This window comes from Salmo salar, chromosome ssa16 (assembly GCF_905237065.1).
Source record: "Salmo salar chromosome ssa16, Ssal_v3.1, whole genome shotgun sequence".
Lineage (NCBI taxonomy): Eukaryota > Metazoa > Chordata > Actinopteri > Salmoniformes > Salmonidae > Salmo > Salmo salar.
Window position 1 is genome coordinate 38,953,905 of NC_059457.1, and position 20,439 is coordinate 38,974,343.

Consider the following 20,439-nt stretch of genomic DNA (forward strand, 5'->3'; position numbering starts at 1 on the left):
CACTGTTCACTTGCTATTTTCACAGTTTGTCAGGCAAGACCTCAGAATAAAAGTGGTTCATGCGACACAAGTACCCTTGTTACACCTCCTATGTTGTTGCTAGTCCCCCTCGACTCCTATGAAAAGGATACGCCATCATGAGGCCTCTGATAGTGACCCGAGTTACTGCCCTGATGACACAGCGGCTTCATCAACAATGACAGGTAATGTGTGTTATGTGAAAAGTTGTATTCAAAAATATCTTCCTTGATAAACTAGTTGGCTAATTCCCCAGCCAAGCAGATACAACCAGTAGAGTAATTTTGGTTGTGAAGTGCTTTAGCAAAAAGCTTTGTCCTTTCTTTAGAACAAAATGCAATTTACCACTTGGCTGTCTATTATATAACCCTGTCACAGGCCCTCCCAGTCAACACCACCTCATAAGATTGCCTGCTGCAGTTGTTCGAGAGATGTCCAGTTTGCAGCCAAACATGCAGCATAGAGAAGACCAGCAAGGGGGCCCTCATCAGCATCATGCGGACATGCCTTCGCTGTGAGCATTCCAATGAATGAAACAGTCAGCCACATGTTGGCTGTATCTGGCCAGCAGCCTTCACCAGTCAGCAGCAACAGCTTTCACAGGCTCATCATTTGTACAAATACAGACGTTAACCCACTTCATTACTTTGTTGTGAAACATAATTTATGTAAACTGACATTATTTGTTGCTTATTTTCTACTTCTTAGATGCATATAATGTCCAGGGCATAACCTGGTCTGATGGAACCAGCCTGATCACTGTGTTCACCATTATATTTCACTTCCATTTTATGATATCTGAAGTGAAATAGAAAGGTGAACGCAGCAATTAGGTTGGTGATGAAGTCCAGACTGACAGACAGGCTTGATACTCATGTCTCTGAATGGAGAGCGACTTGGCACTCTACAGTCGTGGCCAAAAGTTTTGAGAATGACACAAATATACATTTTCACAAAGTCTGCTGCCTCAGTTTGTATGATGGCAATTAGCATATAGTCCAGAATGTTATGAAGAGTGATCAGATGAATTGCAATTAATTGCAAATTCCCTCTTTGCCATGCAAATGAACTAAATCCCCCCAAAACATTTAAACTGCATTTCAGCCCTGCCACAAAAGGACCAGCTGACATCATGTCAGTGATTCACTCGTTAACACAGGTGTGAGTGTTGACGAGGACAAGGCTGGAGATCACTCTGTCATGCTGATTGAGTTCAAATGACAGACTGGAAGCTTCAAAAGGAGGGTGGTGCTTGGAATCATTGTTCTTCCTCGGTCAACCATGGTTACCTGCAAGGAAACACGTGGCGTCATCATTGCTTTGCACAAAAAGGGCTTCACAGGCAAGGATATTGCTGCCAGTAAGATTGCACCTAAATCAACCATTTATCAGATCATCAAGAACTTCAAGGAGAGCGGTTCAATTGTTGTGAAGAAGGCTTCAGGGCACCCAAGAAAGTCCAGTTAGCGCCAGGACCGTCTCCTAAAGTTGATTCAGCTGCGGGATCGGGGCACCACCAGTACAGAGCTTGCTCAGGAATGGCAGCAGGCAGGTGTGAGTGCATCTGCACGCACAGTGAGGCGAATACTTTTGGAGGATGGCCTGGTGTCAAGAAGGACAGCAAAGAAGCCAGTTCTCTCCAGGAAAAACATCAGGGACAGACTGATATTCTGCAAAAGGTACAGGGATTGGACTGCTGAGGACTGGGGTAAAGTTATTTTCTCTGATGAATCCTCTTTCCGATTGTTTGGGGCATCCGGAAAAAAGCTTGTCCAGAGAAGACAAGGTGAGCGCTACCATCAGTCCTGTGTCATGCCAACAGTAAAGCATCCTGAGACCATTCATGTGTGGGGTTGCTTCTCAGCCAAGGGAGTGGGCTCACTCACAATTTTGCCTAAGAACACAGCCATGAATAAAGAATGGTACCAACACATCCTCCGAGAGTAACTTCTCCCGACCATCCAGGAACAGTTTGGTGACGAACAATGCCTTTTATAGCATGATGGAGCACCTTGCCATAAGCCAAAAGTGATAACTAAGTGGTTCGGGGAACAAAACATCAATATTTTGGGTCCATGGCCAGGAAACTCCCCAGACCTTAATCCCATTGAGAACTTGTGGTCAATCCTCAAGAGACGGGTGGACAAATAAAAACCCACAAATTCTGACAAACTCCAAGCATTGATTATGCAAGAATGGGCTGCCATCAGTCAGGATGTGGCCCAGAAGTTAATTGACAGCATGCCTGGGCGGATTGCAGAGGTCTTGAAAAAGAAGGGTCAACACTGCAAATATTGACTCTTTGCATCAACTTCATGTAATTGTCAATAAAAGCCTTTGACACTTATGAAATGCTTGTAATTATACTTCAGTATTCCATAGTAACATCTGACAAAAATATTTAAAGACACTGAGGCAGCAAACTTTGTGGAAATTAATTTTTGTGTCATTCTCAAAACTTTTGGCCACGACTGTACATTAAAATGTTACTAGACACAACTTTTACTTGTATTGTCCATTTTAAATTAATGAATTGAATAGTATCAGTCAATATGAGGTGGGAGAACCCCTGTGTATTCCGTACCAGGATCAGGGAACTCCTGTTGTATACAGGACACCACACAGGAAGATGTTTACCAAGGTTTGCCAACTCTGACATGTTTGCCAAGGTAGCCTGATTACCACCAGACAAAATGCAGATAGGCACAGTATCTGTATCGGCTGGGAAACAGCTGCGGGCAAGGTTCTGACAGATGTGCTTGGCTTGGTGGTGGCAAGGACACACCCAAGAAACACCCACATACCCCCAAGCCAACTCACGTTTTGCTTCTGTCATGGCCGCCAGCATGTCTTGAGAAGCAAGCCAAAAAACGAGGCCAAATCAGCCGGTGTAGTTCCCCTTTAAAATTGTTGTACACTTATTCCATTTTACTCAAGCTATTGATGGCCACACCAAATGATGCAATGATATGAAGCAATTTCTCTGACAAAAGTTTGGTGATGGAAGTGTGACAGAGAGATGCTAAACCTGGACACTGTAATTGATTAAGAATCTATCTATTGTACACGATATACCTAACTTTGGAAACCCTTATCACACAGGATTTAACTGTAGTCCTTTGACACTGTAATATACAGTTACGTTTCAACTTCACAACATTTTTGTATTGTAAATAATAATATTCATGATTTCACACCTTATTAAAGTTGCATATTAACAGCTTAGGCTGGTGTTGCACCAAGTAACATGCCATTTCACACAATCCATATTTTCAAGCATTGTGGTGGTGGCTGCATCATGTTATGGGTATGCTTGGAATCGTTAAGGACTGAAGAGTTTTCCCCAGAAAGACACAGCTGTAATCGCTGCCAAAGATGATTCTAACATGTATCGACTCAGAGGGTTGAATACTTATCTAATCAAGATGTATTACTGTTTTACTTTTCTTTTCTTTTTTTAAATACAAATTTTCCAAAAAAAAATGACAATTAAATACATTTTAATACCACTTTTTAACACAAGAAAATGCGGAAAACGTCAAGGGGTGTGAATACTTTTGAAGGCACTGTATGTACTGTACATATAGGTAGGGGTAAAGTGACTAGCAGCAGCGTATGTGGTGAGTGTGAAGTTGTGTTTGTGTGTGTGTGGCATCAGTGTGCATGTTATGTGTGTGTGGGCGTGTGTAGTGTGTGTACAGTATGTGTGTGTCGGGGTGTCAGTGTAAGTATGTGTGAGTGTGTGGGTAGAGTCCAGTGTTTGTATAGAGTCAGTGCAAGAGAGTTAGTGCAAAAAAGGGTCAATGAAGGTAGTCCGGGTAGCCATTTGATTAGCTATTTATCAGTCTTGTTTAAAAGTCTTATGGCTTCGGGGTAGAAACAGTTCAGGGTTCTGTTTGCTTCCAGACTTGGTGCATTGGTACCACTTGCTGTGCAGTAGCAGAGAGAATAGTCTGTGTCTTGGGTGGCTGGGGTCTTTGACAGTTTTTTGGGCCTTCCTCTGACACCACCAGGTCTTGGATAGCAGGGAGCTCGGCATCAGTGATGTACTGTCTGGGCCGTATGCACTACCCTCTGTAGTACCTTGCGGTCGAATGCCAAGCAGTTGCCATTCCAAGCGGTGATGCAGCCAGTCAAGATGCTCTCGATGGTGCAACTATAGAACTTTTTGAAGATCTGAGGACCCATGCCAATCCTAAACAACACTGTAGGCCCGGTCTTGGTCTGTGTCGTTCATAGATATGCTACTAGTATACTTTTTGTGCCTTGTTCTGAAGAAAACATAGATAAACCACAGAGAAGACATCTATTTCTGTTCACTGTATTGGGTTTTCAAAACAACAGTTTATTGGTCGGAGATGTTCTAATGAAGGCCTACCATTGGTATGACAAGAGTTCAACTCAAGTTGGATTGTGGATAAAAATTACCTATTTTCTTTACATGAAGAAAAGTGAAATAATCCTTTCATTTTGGCTCACGCCAAATTCTAGGAGCTCCCTGTTTGCTGACTTGGCTGTGTGTCAGTAAAAAGGTAATTCAAGATGAATGATGTCAATAATACAGCCTAAGAACAGAAGGGGATAGTGGTGGATAAAATTACAAAAAATATAATAAAATGCTCCAAAGAGAGGTACACTACTGTACTTAAAACGATTTGATAGGTAACTTAGATCACCCTTTGCCTCCTGCTGTTTCTATTTAGGTTAAGTTCAATGGGTGAGTGTATAGACTGGCAATAAGAGCATCCAATATCCAATACCTCTGTCCTTAATGTCTCACTTTCTCACAATCTGCATTGAATCTCACTGCATACTTTTCCAGCTAGTATTACTTACATTGGTTGTGCTTGCTTTTGTTAGATCTACAATACATTTTCCACCGTTTTACTGATCTCACACAGCTAATCAAGGCTTATTACTCTTCAATAATCTAGCCACATCCCTTAGGCCAAACATAGTACTGTCATGGTTTATTATATATAGCATGCATTTGTCACTTCAAAGATGTCAAAAGTTAGTCCACATACTATCTTAATAGATACTGTATATTTAGAGGTAATTACTCAATCATTTATGTGAGCTACACTATTCTTGACTATTTTGGGAGGTGGCACATTGCTTTGGACACTCCTAAAAAGTATTTAAGGACAAGTGTTATTAACATCGAACAATCACAGAGACACACACACTCACACACTCACAATGATTTCCAAGGAGGCCTTTCATGATGCAAGAGTTAGCAACATCCCAGAAGGCCACTTCCACCCTGGCGATAGGCTGCATCCCTGTGTGCAGCTGGATTCACCCAATCAGTGGAGAAAACACACAAAACCATCACCTTTAAATAAAAGAGTAAACCACCTGCTAAGAATCATTGAAGCTGTGTTGACCTTTTGTCTAAAAGTTATTCATTATGGAGGTTTAGGTTCAAAGACAGGGCAGAGGAGATCTGTTATGATACATTCAGTTACATTATAAATGGAATAGTGGTCGACATCATGTGAATTAATGCATGTATAGTATGATACATCTTACACGGTTGTGCAGTAGCATACGACTTTGATGTCGTATAGTATTGCACGTCTTTATCTGAGACCAGGTTGCTTCTTGAGCTGTAACAACATAAGAGAATTATGGGGAGAATTTACATTGGCAGTTAGGGAAACTAAAGACAAAGGTTAGGAGAACTAAAAAGACAATGGTTAGATGAATTTACGTAGCAGGTTAGGTGAATTGGGTTAAGTTTAAAATCAGGGTTAGCTAAAATGCTACAGTTGTCCCTGACACCACTCAAACATGCAACCTTTGGATTGCTAGACTGTTGCGGATTTCACCCACCCATCCTCACTGACCAACCTCCCTAAACTAGACCATTAGTAGGTATCATACATCTTGGAGGTGTTCAGAAATAAGTAAAATATATTTTGCATGCCTCTGAGGCCAGACTGCAGTGTTGTGACCAAAGTATGTTTCCCCAAAAGCCTTATGAATCACATAAAGAGAGTGTATTCTAAGTCAGATGAAGGAGCCTTTGGAAAGAGTTCACATTTAGACTTATTTTTTGTTTTCCTGAAACTGCTCACTTCTGCTTTCGACAACTTCAGCGGCTGCCATTTTAGTATGTGTGGTGAGGCTGTCAAATTCAGAAATAGACTCCATGGTCAGTGTGCATATGTGAGAGCAATTCTTCGTTGTGTGTACTTTTATAGCTGCAAGCTTATCTCCATCAGAACAGCTTTAGCTGCACTACAGGTGTCCTGCTGTCTTCAAGACAGTCACATGCAGATAACATTTCCCTTGCCCCTTATTACTAGAGACCAGCATCAGTACATACACATATATAAAAGTATACCTGATTAAGCTTTGGTTTTCTTGGAACTTTTGTTGTTGTAGGGTTTTAACATGTGCTATACACTTCAGAATGGATAAAATACAACCATGTTTGTTTGCATGAAATCAAAAAGGTATTCAATTTGTATACTAGGGAGGTATCCATGTAATTAAAGTAACTTCAGAAAATGGAGGCATAGCCATAGTCTAAATATGGATGATGGAAAGAAATAGTAGTAATATTAATTAATCAAACTGTAGGAATTGTTGTTTTGTTAAGTGGTGCAATCCATGGAGGTCCCAATGATCACCAAGAGGACATATTCACTGTCAATCAAGTATTTTCTGAAATTCAATATACTGTAAACTGAACAAAAGTATAAACGCAACATGCAACAATTACAGTTCATATACAGAAATCAGTCAATTTAAATAAATCCATCAGGCCCTAATCTATGGATTTCACATGACTGTGAATACAGATATGCATCTTTTGGGCACAGATACCTTCAAAAAAAGGTAGGGGCGTGGATCAGAAAACCAGTCAGTATCTGGTGTGACCACCATTTCCCTCATGCAGCTTAACATATCTCCTTCGCATAGAGTTGACCAGGCTGTTGATTTTGGCTTGTGGAATGTTGTCCCACTCTTCTTCAATGGCTGTGCGAAGTTTCTGGATTTTGGCTGGAACTGGAACACGCTGTCATACACGTCAATTCAGAGCATCCCAAACATGCTCAAACCACTCGCTCACATCAGCCCGGTACAGTTGAAACCGGGATTCATCCTTGAAGAGCACACTTCTCCAGCGTGCCAGTGGCCATCGAAGGTGAGCCTTTACCCACTGAGGTCGTTAAGACGCCGAACTGCAGTCAGGTCAAGACCCTGGTGAGGACGACGACTACGCAGATGAGCCACCCTGAGATGGCTTCTGACAGTTTCATCAACTGTCCGGGTGGCTGGTCTCAGATGATCCCGCAGATGAAAAAGCAGGATGTGGAGGTCCTGGGCTGGCTGGCATGTGGTCTGTGGTTGTGAGGCCGGTTGGGCATACTGCCAAATTCTCTTAAACGACATTGGAGGCAGCTTATGGTAGAGAAATTAACATTAAATTATCTGGCAACAGCTCTGGTGGACATTCCTGCAGTCAGCATGCCAATTGCATGCTACCTCAAAACTTAAGACATCTGTGGCATTGTGTTGTGACAAAACTGCAAAAGGGGCACCTGTATAATGATCATGCTGTTTAATCAGCTTCTTGATATGCCACACCCGTCAGGTGGATGAATTATCTTGGCAAAGGAGTAATGCTCACTAACAGGGATGTAAACAAATTTGTGCACAACATTTGAGAGAAATAATATTTTTATGCAGTATGGAACATTTCTAGGATATTTTATTTCAGCTCATGAAGTCAACACTTTACATGTTGCATTTATATTTTGGTTCAGTGTACAATAACGGGTCAATGGTGAAATGAATTACGTTTCCTAAAGAAGCCAAACATGAAAGGTGGGTGAGTGAATGCACAGGGCAGTAGCCTCAAATCAACAGAGCAACAGCAGTGCGCTCTCTGGATAAACAGCGTTTGTTTCCAAGGCAACCACTGAAAAGTTAATTGGATTGAAAGAGGGAGATTTCGGGGAGAATGAATGAGGGCAGGACCCTCCATTTCAAATTCCCAGGAACTCTTGGGGCGTTGCACAACCGCGAGCTGATGGCATTGCGTCATCTTTTGGCAATTTAAGACGCTCGTGCATGATAAGCGAAACAATAACTAATGTAGACACTTTTAGTTTGATTATTTTCAGGAGGCTACTATTCATTAATTAAATAGACAATGCCTAATTAAAGAGCTATTGAGAACTAAAGAATGTATCTTGATGGATCCTTATTCATTTTAATAGCATGTCTGCACTAAAAATATGACGGTGGCCTAGTCAACCCAACATAAATAAAAGCCAAGTCATAATATACAAATACAAATATTTGTTTTCTGGAGCATGGTCTCTTCATATGTAAAATGTATTTGAGGTTTAAATTCCATGCGCACTACTGCAATTGTGTTAACATTCCCAAAATGCCTTCATGCCGGGGTAATTCATGTTTTGGAAAGGAAAGTGAATAGTTTCTAACTTGTATAAATTTGTATACAGTTTCCCCCCGGCTGTGGACTGCTTCGGACGAGCACATCAACGCATTATTCCGGAGAATCCAAGTGAAAAGTCCATTGTTGTTGCGAAGTTTTTAATCTGGGGATTTAAAGAACATCACATGCTCCGCTGGGGGAGTGGGTGCTCGCGCACAACACGCAAATAACACTCTAATTCCATGATCGGACTCTCAATCACAGGTTTCTTACCTTTTCCTATTCAAAACATTTTTCTACACTTAAAACTACATTTTATGTTAGATTGAAGCCTTTGGAAAAGAGGACCGCAAGAAGGATCCGGAAGATAAAGTGGATTCCCACCGCGATAACTTTTTCCAAGGAAGACAAGTGCGTCGACGTCAGTCCGTGATTTATTACCCAAATATGACGGTTTACAGCCAGCGGTCTTTGATGGTTCTTGCTTTATTAGGCATCCTATCAGGGATTATGTCTCTGCTATCGGTCAATCTGATTTTCCATTTACAAACACAACAGATTGCTGTGAAGGAATCTCCCCCCACCATCTCCATCGTGCCAACTAATGTTTGGGCAGTGCTGATGCCAGTGTCTACAGTGCTTTCTGCTCTGTCTCTCACGCTCAATTTGTGCTCTGTCGTGGTCTGCCTTCTGCACAGCTACTTTACAACCGAGATATGCAGAGGAGAAGATGATACGGAAAGGTAAATCCATCAACACACCTATACTTAGGATGTTATTTGTTGTAGGCTAATACTTATCACTGATGCACCAGTAGTTTATTTGGTTGAATAATGAGCTTTAATTAGCCTATATTCATGTTTGACATTGATAGAAATTAAAATAAGAATACTACATTCTTATAAATTCATAACTTTCAAAGTGTGCTGGGTGCAGAGGCTTCTTGACTGACCGACCCCTATCTCTAAACTCGTTATGAATCCGGGACAAACAATAGCATTCCCTCATTATGCACCCAGTGCACGGCCCCTGGCCTCAGTGGCCCTGCTTTTTCCCACTTTGGCTTATAAATTGACTTTCATTTAGCTTCTGTGCACTCCAGTGCAAGTAATGACAAAGCATTCTGTTTAAAACAATCTATTTTGAGCAGAAAAGTATCCCACATGATAGAACAATTATGGACAGAAGGCCTAATTGCAACCTTGAATTTTTATTTTGGTCTAAATACATAATACGTAATTTAGCACTTTCCACAAATAGTATGATCATGTCACTGATTGCATTTGCTTCATTTCCTCCCACAGAGCAGACTGGTTCCTATTGGATAGCCGAGCTGTCCGACATGTGGCCATTGGACTATTTTGCCTTGGGGTTTCAGTATACTTAGCAGGTAAGACCAACAACAAATAACATTAAGGCCTAGTTAATGACCAGAACATATTGTGGACTAAAGGAATCTGCATCCAGCTGGTCTTAACACTTGTCACCACAAACTCATTGGCAAAATCAAAAGTAACAAACTGCTACATATTTGGTAGCGTTATGTACACAGTAGTCAGCCCACATAACTCTATTCCACATCAAGTAACTCCCAAAAGCAATAAAATCAGATTTTAAAAAGACAAATACACCTTATGGAACAGTGATGACTGAAGGGTCACACACATGGGTACATACGTACACACACAGGTACACTACACACACAGGTACACTACACACACAGGTACACACACACCTGGATAGTGTGTTGCATTAGAGTAGTGGCCTGCGGAGAGACAGTTAATATATTGTGAAATCTGTTGTAACATTTATTTTAATGTTTAAAATTATATTCTAATATATTACTGCATTCATTTTTGCTCGACCCCAAGAAGTGTAGCTGTTGCCTTGGCAGCAGCTAATGGGGTTCCATAATAAATACAAATGAACCTCAAGTGCAAGCACTTAAATGAATCTGCTTTAGCTAAATTCAGACATTACATACGTTTAGACCAACAGCTAAACAATTAACAGCTTGTACCAAATAGTTGTGACCCTAGAAAGGAAAACTTAATTTAGATTCCTACAGATATTTGTTAATTTGCAGCAGAGGCAAAAGTCACTACTTTCAGAGTCCCTCCAATTGATTGATACACAAGGCCCAGAACAATGACGTCTTTGACGTTCATTTTCTGAAGTGTGTTAATGCAAGTCCTGGCAAAGCAAAGCTGCTGGCTTTCCATTCAATTGAGTCCCTTGTTGAGGCGGTGGGGGCAGTGCACCATTGTGATGGTAGGGTGAATGACCTCCTGACCCCACAGCTCCCTTTCAGAGGGAACTTAGCCAGAGCCTCACTGCAATGCCACAATGTCGTCATCATCATCATATCCCAGAGCTGTGTTTCTCTCCTCCTTCCTTCGGCACTCTTGGGTCTGTGGTTCTTCTCCTGCTGAGAGATGTCCAATATAGTAAAATAGGTCACAAAAACACAACCGTGGCAATGCACTACATTATTTTGAGTTATTCACCCCAGGGAGAAAAAGGGATCTGAAAAGTGATCTTTCTTTCAGTGTATAGACTCATCTTTCTGTACCTGTCACTGTGTCCATCTCCCTCTCTTCTTCTGTTTATCTTTCTCTCTCTATCCCTCTCTCTCTGCTGCAGCTATGTCCATCTACATGTTGCTGGTGTTTGAGGTAGAGACAGGCATCGCCAGCGCATGCGTACTGGCCTCGGGCATCCTGATTCTGCTGATGATCGTGATTCACTCCCTGGTCAAAGCCGCCCGTACTGCCCAACACTACCGCGGTGGGGAACACACTGACACCCTGTACCAGAACCAGCACGGTGGGAGCACCCCTGCCGCCCGACCAGGCAAGCTCCAAGACGGGGACAAACCCAGGAGGCACCGCAACAACTCCCAACTCCACCGGCATTTGTCCTACCCTCCTCTCTGCACCGACCCTAAGCAGCATCACCAGCATCAGTACTCCCCATCCCACAGCCCTCAGAGCCACAGCAGTGACAAGGAGGGCTACAGTAGTGGTGGGAGTGGTTCTAGAATGCACAGGACCCTGTCAACAGAGTCAGGGCTGCTGCAGTCTCCATCTAAGCCCTGGAATGGCATTAACAATGAGATGCGGAGCGTGCTGGCCCGCAAGTCAGGAGCCTCCAGTAAAGACTCTACTCTGGTGTGACCTGACCTGCAAAGTCTTAGCAGTTAGTACATTCTTACCCAACCATCAAACGGTCCGAAGTATACAGTATGGATAGAAAATAGCTGAAGCCATTTAAAAGCTCTGAGCTATCCCTTCATGATCCAAGCACCACTAATACTATTACTGTACATTTCAATACAGACATAGTGAAACTCATTTTAATACACCTTTCCTAATATCCCGTTCCCTTACTGCCTTTGTATTGACTTTTTACACAGAAACCATCACTATTAAACCCTCTAGAATGTTTACTTACTGGTATTCCAATGGAAAATGTTAGTAACTTATAGCTACAGCTAATGCTATAGTTGCTACGTGATTATACAATTTAACAAGTGGCAGAGAAATGCTTTATATTTTCAAAAGTGTTTGGTAAAGACCAAGGGTGGTCTTTGAAATATATTGCCAAAACTGTATATTACACAATGTGTAGAGAAATTTGGTAGTGTTTAGTCTGCATACTGTAAAAAACATATTTCATAACTTTGAATAAAGGCATGTTACAAAACACTCTGTGGTAAAAATAAAGTGGAACAGTTTAAGTAAACCACATTCAGGTTCATTCTAGTGCACTTACGTGAAAGTCAAGAGAGTGCCTAGAAGTCCTTGAGGCCAAGTATAGCTTTGAGTGTGATGCCTGAGGAACAACTAACCTTGGACAGTGTCTTCCAGAGGTCAGGAGGAAGTGGATAGGGGATGTGGTGGAGTGGCAGGGGGAATGGGAGAGGGGGTCGCTTCATGTGCGCTGCATGCATGTGCCAATGGGGGGAAATAATTAAGAAAACAGAGACAAAAATGGCAAATAAAATAATGCAAAGAAAGGATGATGATGATTGCAAAGGAAAATAACTACAAACAAGAAATGGTGGCCCACGTCTATGAAAAAGCTACCTTGGCTTTCACTCAAAAGGAGTTTATAAGCCTCATCAACTCCACCCTTGAGCAGGGAGATAGTGTTTTTTCTCCTCAGCAGTGTTGAGTGGGCAATCAGACAAATGAAGGATACAGTGTTACGGTGTCAAGGACACAGTGTTATTATGGTTTCCCAGAGCCAAAGTGAGTGGAATTGGTTGTTTACTGCCTCTTACCTGCGCCCCTGGGAGGTGCTGATCTGTTCCTTCATGCTGATGGCTTGACGAAGGAGGCCATCGATGCTTTTGAAGTACAGGCTGCTGTTTGTCATGCTTTTCACTGCACTGGAAATGAAAATATGCATGTGTGTTAACAAATACAACATTGAATTGCCGATCAATGTTTTCAATATAATTACAATCCTAAACAGTAGACTTTAGACCATGACTCCAATTCCATCGCATTACTTTGGGTCATTGGACGCCACCCTTTAGCCTTGTGAGGGAAATGCCCTGGCACTGCCCGATGCACCTAGCTGTGTTGAGTAACACTTGCCAAATAAATCTGACTTTTATACCAATTCTTGGTATACAGTCTGAAACAAAGCACTGCAAAATTGTAGATTTTCATGACAAGCCAGAATGTTGAATAAATGACATTTGAACTTGCTCTACCGGTTGTCTGTGTGGTTGGCCCTTCAGCTGCTCATATTTTTTTACAAAATATCCACAGAAAAGCATAGTTTCCCCAACTTTTTAGAGCACCGGTACTGAAGTTGAAATTTATATCACATGGCACATGCGCAAAACCATGTTCAGTTGAAGTCGGAAGTTTACATTCACTTAGGTTGGAGTCATTAAAACTTGTTTTTCAACCACTCCACAAATTACTTGTTAACAAACTATCGTTTTGGCAAGTCGGTTAGGACATCTACTTTGTGCATGACACAAGTAATTTTTCCAACAAATGTTTACAGACAGATTATTTCACTTATAATTCACTATCACAATTCCAGTGGGTCAGAAGTGTACATACACTAAGTTGACTGTGCCTTTAGCTTGGAAAATTCCAGAAAATGATGTCATGGCTTTAGAAGCTTCTGATAGGCTAATTGACATAATTTAAGTCAATTGGAGGTGTACCTGTCAATGTATTTCAAGGTCTACCTTCAAACTCAGTGCCTCTTTGCTTGACATCATGGGAAAATCAAAAGAAATCAGCAAAGACCTCAGAAAAAGAATTGTAGACCTCCACAAGTCTGGTTCATCCTTGGGAGCAATTTCCAAATGCCTGAAGGTACCACGTTCATCTGTACAAACAATAGTACGCAGGTATGAACACCATGGGACCACGCAGCCGTCATACCGCTCAGGAAGGAGACGCGTTCTGTCTCCTAGAGATTAATATACTTTGGTGCGAAAAAGTGTAAATCAATCCCAGAACAACAGCAAAGGACCTTGTGAAGATGCTAAAGGCAATGCTACCAAATACTAATTGAATGTATGTAAACTTCTGACCCACTGGGAATGTGATGAAAGAAATAAAATCTGAAATAAATTATTCTCTACTATTATTCTGACATTTCACATTCCTAAAATAAAGTGGTGATCCTAACCAATTTTTACTAGGATTAAATGTCAGGAATTGTGAAAATCTGAGTTTAAATGCATTTGGCTAAGGTGTACGTAAACTTCCGTCTTGTGCACCTGCCTTTGTTCATGAGCAAACATACGGATTGCAACACATCGACCTGCGTTTAGGCCCTCTACTCTTTTCTATTTTTACCAGTGACCTGCCACTGGCATTAAACAAAGCATGTGTGTCCATGTATGCTGATGATTCAACCACAGCTAATGAAGTCACTGAAAACCTTAAAGAGTTGCAGTCTGTTTTGGAATGGGTGGCCAGTAATACACGGGTCCTGAACCTGAACATCAAAACTAAAAGCACTGTATTTGGTACAAATCATTCCCTAAGTTCTAGACCTCAGCTGAATCTGGTAATGAATAGTGTGGCTGTTGAACAAGTTGAGACTAAATTACTTAGTGTTACCTTAGATTGTAAACTGTCAAGGTCAAAACATAGATTAAATGGTTATAAAGATGGGGAGAGGTCTGTCCGTAATAAAGAGATGCTCTGCTTTTGACACCACACTCCAAAAAGCAAGTCCTGCAGGCTCTAGTTTGATCTTATCTTGATTATTGTCCAGTTATATGGTGAAGTCCTGCAAAGAAAGACCTAGTTAAGCTGCAGCTGGCCCAGAACAGAGTGGCACATCTTGCTCCTCTTTGTAATCAGAGGTCTAATATTAATACTATTCATGCCAGTCCCTCTTGGCTAAGAGTTGAGGAAAGAACGCCCCACTTCTTGTTTTTATAACAAACATTGTGTTGGAAATTCCAAATTGTTTGCATAGTCAACTTACACACAGCACTGGTACACACACTTTCCCCATCAGACATGCCACCCGGGGTCTTTTCACAGTCCCCAGGTCCAGAACAAATTCAAGGAAATGTACAGCATTATACAGAGCCATGAAACTCCCTTCCATCTTATATAGCACAACTGAACAGCAAACCTGGTATCACGGCACAACGCCTCTCCCCCATGTGACCTACTTGTGTGCATGTACTGATATGCATGTGCAACTGAGCTGCACACACACACACACACAACATGTCAATTGTAAACTCTTTTGTCTGTAATGTCTTTATTACAGCTAGGTGCAACTTTGCTAAAATGCATACAGTAAGTGTATTTTTTTGTATTTGAAATATTCTCTCTCATTGGTATGAAAGTTCCAAAGGTTTCTAAAACCGTATCGCAAGCGAGGATTATTAACATTTCTATTTGTTAAAACAGTGTCAGAATTGTAGTTCACATGGAGCCAGCTGTGGTCCGTACCTTCAGCTGAGAACCCTAAAATTACACATAAGTCATTGGACGAAGGCGTTTTCTGTACGGGGGAGTTTTGTTAAGACACCTGATGCTTGGTCTGAACATTAACACACATCACTTGCAGAATGGGTTTGGAAGCATAAGGACCTTATCTTTCATATCAGCGAGAAATACTTAAAATTGATACACACCTTTTATGGTTCCCACACGGCCATATCTCCATGTTACTGCGCTTGTTTACGAAAGACAGAGGGTCCACCTGTGCTAATTAGCTATCTAGCATGCGCCAAACACCAGTTTGTAACAGAAGGCCACCAAAAACATGTCACTGAAAAATACTGTTGGCTGCAACTGTGATAAAGCCAGTTAAAACAGTGTAGAGTAAGTGTATTTGTGATGTGAAATGAAAGTAAAGGACTTTATGTTTCTAGAACCGTATCACAATTGAGGCTCCTTAAGAGTACATCTTGGGCTAGATTACCTGCATGCATATTCCACACTGTAGATTGCTCCTTGGCTTTGCTCCTCCCAGCTCTGCATATCTGTCTGGAAGAGATTATCAGAGAATAATATTATGAATTACGTTACCGCAAAAGTAGCTACCGGTATACATTTATTTTTTAGACGTGTTTTTTGGACAGTCCATTATAGCTACTGTAAAGTAACAAAACTACATTTATTCTCCTTAGCAAGTTAATATGTAGCTAAACTGCTTTGGATTCACTAACGTTACTTACTTTGTGTTGTACTAGCTCTGGGAGGGACCTTCTAACGTGTTCTTGCAGTCGATAAAGAGCCACTGATGGCTCGTTAGCCAACACGTACATGTTCTCCGTGAATTTGTCAGTCACTGCAGAGATAAACATATAATAATATATATTGTTATGACACGTAGCTACGTTAGCTGTTTAGCTAATGCAGCTACTGGCTAAGGTTACCTAGCTGGTGATGACAGTTGACTTTAGCAAACAATTGTACTATAAAGTATTCGCTAATTACCTCTTTTAACTTTCACTTGCATCTCCTGGTCCTCCATCTTATACACATTAAACGATATAGAATCAAATATTTGCACGGGTTTAATTCGTGTTAAAGCGTTAGCAAAAATTAACATGCAATTTCCGTGTTACTGTCATGCGCATCACAAATCATGTTCGGAATGCAACACGAAATAGAAAAATAGTTCCTAGATATTTATTCGCTCGACATATTTCGCGTTTACTGGTGGATTGAACAATTATCGTAGATAAAATCAGTCAAACAATTCCATACATTACACATGCACACATTCAAAAACAGTTAATTGGATAAAGTTATTTATAAGCAATGTAATGAATGGATGGACAGTTCGGGCGGCTTACCATTATCAATTGCATCATGGGATATTGTAAATAAACTCACTTTCAGTTTTGATATCAGGAAGTTGGAGTGAAGAATAAAACATTGATGTTGCTATTTTATCCGATATTGTGAACTGGACATATAAACCATTGCTTGCGACATAAAGGTAAAAATGAATCTATTTATAATGTGCCATTGAGACTTTCCTATTTTGCAAGAGCTGATGTGGAATGGTTTTTCATAATTTCAGTTTTGAAAAGTAAGAGATAGTGAGATAATCATAGACATTTGTTCCATATTTGTTCTCTTGACTTCTGTTGGCTAAAGCTAATCTATATAGTAATATATATATCTACTTTGATTCAAGAGACCATGGATGGCACAGATGGTGGTGAGATACCAGATCTTGCAGCCAGTTTACACATATTCTCAGATGACCTAGCATTGGAATCCACTACATGTCTACCAGGGGAGGCCAGAGGAGAGAGGTTAAATGGTATGACTGTCAGTCCTACAACTCTTTGCTAGTTTTGCATGGTCTATAGGCTTTCTCATACAGTAATCACACTTGTCCATTTGTCTGCAATGAATGTGTCAACACCATTTTCAGTTTGCATAAAGTCTCAAATGATTATAGGCATTGGGGTATGCAAATGTGATAAAATATCTGTATTGCTCCTTGCTACTAGGTGTGATGGCGACTACAGAGAACATGGGTGTGGATGAGGAGGAGAGCCTGTTGAAATACTCCACCACCCTCACGAATAGGCAGCGTGGGAATGAGGTCACAGTCAGACCAGCTACTTTAGACAGTAAGTATGGCTGTCTGAACTCAGAAAACACAATCAACTCTTTGTTCACTGCAAAATACCTTAAACACTGCTGTGTATGCACTCTCATTCATAATCTATTAGATAATGCACAGGAATGTTACAGGAATGACCCTAAAAGATCTCTGTGGTTTTATGTACACTGTATATGTATATGCCTGTGTATTTGTATATAACTGAGGGAGATTAAGGTATATTATGCATATCATTTGGTATATGGACAATTAAATGTACAAAACACTGACCCTTTGATGTCTCATCAGTTCTGTCCATCCACCAGTTAGCTGCCCAGGGGGAGGTCTTACAGGTGGCCACACACCTGAGCAAAGGTGAGAAATGTCCATATCCACTTACCAATGGTGCAAAGAGTAGAACTTGCCTGACTTGGGTAGCCTTGTGGAACCAGCATGATGACTTGTAGGCGGTGTCCTGTGTAATATTAAAATGTTTGATTACCTTGCAGACAGCTCATTATTAAACCGCCAGGATGAACGGGGCTTAACTCCTCTCATGTGGGCAGCAGCGTTTGGAGAGAAAGCCATGGTGGATTTCCTCCTGGAAAACGTTAGTGATATTTCTAGACCCTTGTTCATTGAATTCAATGTTTAGTCATAAACAGGGTTGTGGTTCATTGTAACCTGTGTGGCTGCTATGACCTTGTGTGGTGTGTCTTAGGGGGCAGATCCTAGTACGATAGCATGGGAACGGGAGAGTGCCTTGACCCTGGCGAGCTCAGGAGGCTATGCAGTCATAGTGAAACGTCTTCTTGAACATGGAGTAGATATCAATGCTTATGACTGGGTAAGGGTGTAAATTAGGATTCTTGATTTCTTCAGAAATATCACACATCAGTCTTCAATATGTTTTTGGGTGATTTTATTCATTGGATGTTTTATGTTTAAGAATGGTGGTACTCCTCTCCTTTACGCTGTTAGAGGGAACCATGTAAGGTGTGCTGAGGCCCTCTTAGGTACGTTGCCTCATACCCCTACACACAGTTCATTTTAATTAATGATCTCCAAAACCAAAGTACTGTAGTCATCTCAAAGTGGCACAAATACATATGATGGTCTTATGATTGTAATTCAGATAAAGGTGCAGACATGAACATTGAGGCCGATTCTGGGTATAGTCCAATGGCCTTAGCTGTTGCCCTCGGACACAAACAAGGTAAGCACCCTCTCTAATCTGTCATCTTCAACAACAAAAAAGTTGTTGTTTTTTTATTCAAAAAAACTTCCCTGGCAAAAGTAAATCATGTAATCAAGTAAAAAAAGTTTTGTAAATCATGTTTTGTTTCAGTCCAAAAGGTGTTAGAGGACCATATTCTGAAACTCCTGAAGAAAAAAGCATGACACCAGCTAAGGGCACCAGGATGTGGTTAGAGAGGACATTGTGCTGAACAGAGGATCACCTGCTGGCATCAGTGGTAAGGTGGTTGACCAAAACACTGAAGCCACAAAAGGCGGTTGGTAGCGAAGACTCTTGGTACGGAAGCTCCAACGTTAAGGGACACTGTGGTTCCTATCTTGTACATTTATTCAACATGTTTTTTATATTATGGAAATGCTTATATTTCTTTTTTGGGGGGGACAAACTATCTTTAAATATATATTTAAAAAATTGGAGGTATAGCACCAATGGATATTAAACAAATGTTCAAAAACATAATGCATACACATTTTACGATGTTCATTTGGAATGGGAAATCAAATGCAAGGCACAAGCATTTGAATATGCAGGTGGTTGCGTGACCTTAAAGCCTGGAAAGCTGCAATAAAATCCAGATTCTTTGTCTGAGACAAATCCTCCTTTTTCCCTTATTGTTTGTTTTTGCGCAAGCAGGTAACCAACTTAAAATGTCCTCACCAAAAGCGGTCAGATATGGTTCCCATTCAAAACAATTAATTTGGGGCGGTACAGTCTTCCAGCAGTCATGTTCTTCAATGGCACTATATCCTCTCTTTCCCTATAAGTCTCTCCCTCTCTCACGCAGAAACAGAAACGTCACAAAGCTCTTTCCCCCAGGATGCCCAAGGAGTAAACAATTATTCGGCCAAAGAAGTCGGCACTGTTCTCAAACACTATTTATAGCCTGTGCACCGTGGGGACCTCCTGAATGGGAAATCTGTGGGTGTGGAGTTAAGAACCAGATAAGCAGAGGAGTAATAAAAGTGAACGGCACAGAACAATATTAATTGAAAGCTGCTCTGTAGCTACTATGCATTAAAATCAACATTTCTGTATTACAGTATTCAGGTCCAGGCATAACTTTTCTGTACTATTACAACTTATTTAAGCAACTATTACAACTAAGACTAGTGTCCTGTCCAGGCGGTGTAGTTCTACATCAAGCTGCCTTACGTTTGAAATACAAGGCCATTCTGTCTCGAACAAGACTTACTACAACTAATTTGAACTGGTATGATTTTAGAGACATTTAATCATTGCCGGAGTAACGCTTGGACCTTTAAATTAGGGCTATTTTCTGGGAATTGTCTCGGTAGTCCGTGCCTGATTTTATGACTACAGACAATTATAAATAGGGTTATTTGCGAGGAGTCTTCGTTATTTCAATAGCTTTAATGGTTCAGTGGTAGAATTATTGCCTGCCATGCGGGAGGCTCGGGTTTGTTTCCCAGCCTAGGCACCAATTGGCTAAAAATCTGGTGATTTTGTATGTGTTTGTGTTTTGTGGTTCAGTGGTAGAATTCTTGCCTGCCACGTGGGAGGCTCGGGTTCGTTTCCCAGCCTAGGCACCAATTTACAAAAAATCTGGTGATTTTGTATGTGTTTGTGTTTGTGTTTTTTCTCTGGAAAAATGAGTGTTTCATTGTCTCTCTTTGGAATGTTTCCTGGGGCTATAATCTTGGAGAGAGTGAAT

General features: G+C 41.0%; 3 protein-coding genes across 7 annotated transcripts; 2 read left to right on the forward strand and 1 right to left on the reverse strand.

Moving 5' to 3' along the window:
* The first annotated feature begins 8,627 nt into the window (after window positions 1-8,627).
* LOC106573585 (transmembrane protein 221) lies at window positions 8,628-12,144 on the forward strand. The gene is made up of 3 exons (XM_014148745.2): window positions 8,628-9,180; window positions 9,742-9,827; window positions 11,081-12,144. The coding sequence occupies exons 1-3, from the start codon at window positions 8,885-8,887 to the stop codon at window positions 11,611-11,613; spliced, it is 915 nt and encodes a 304-aa protein (XP_014004220.2). The 5' UTR covers window positions 8,628-8,884; the 3' UTR covers window positions 11,614-12,144.
* Window positions 9,632-16,698, reverse strand: borcs8 (BLOC-1 related complex subunit 8). Of its 5 annotated transcripts, none has more exons than XM_014148749.2 (6): window positions 16,384-16,691; window positions 16,122-16,234; window positions 15,866-15,930; window positions 12,723-12,830; window positions 12,288-12,379; window positions 9,632-10,862 (listed from the first exon to the last, which is right to left on the reverse strand). In XM_014148749.2, the coding sequence occupies exons 1-5, from the start codon at window positions 16,496-16,498 to the stop codon at window positions 12,310-12,312; spliced, it is 471 nt and encodes a 156-aa protein (XP_014004224.1). In that variant the 5' UTR covers window positions 16,499-16,691; the 3' UTR covers window positions 9,632-10,862; window positions 12,288-12,309. The 5 variants fall into 5 exon arrangements, with proteins under 5 accessions (XP_014004224.1, XP_014004226.1, XP_014004227.1 ...); XM_014148751.2 differs by having other exon boundaries at window positions 9,632-10,865; XM_014148752.2 differs by lacking the exon at window positions 12,288-12,379 and having other exon boundaries at window positions 16,384-16,698.
* An 85-nt stretch (window positions 16,699-16,783) lies between these two features.
* Window positions 16,784-19,358, forward strand: rfxank (regulatory factor X-associated ankyrin-containing protein). The gene is made up of 9 exons (NM_001140973.2): window positions 16,784-16,891; window positions 17,093-17,221; window positions 17,415-17,537; window positions 17,819-17,884; window positions 18,019-18,119; window positions 18,231-18,356; window positions 18,459-18,525; window positions 18,645-18,725; window positions 18,858-19,358. The coding sequence occupies exons 2-9, from the start codon at window positions 17,098-17,100 to the stop codon at window positions 18,908-18,910; spliced, it is 741 nt and encodes a 246-aa protein (NP_001134445.1). The 5' UTR covers window positions 16,784-16,891; window positions 17,093-17,097; the 3' UTR covers window positions 18,911-19,358.
* Window positions 19,359-20,439: the final 1,081 nt, after the last annotated feature.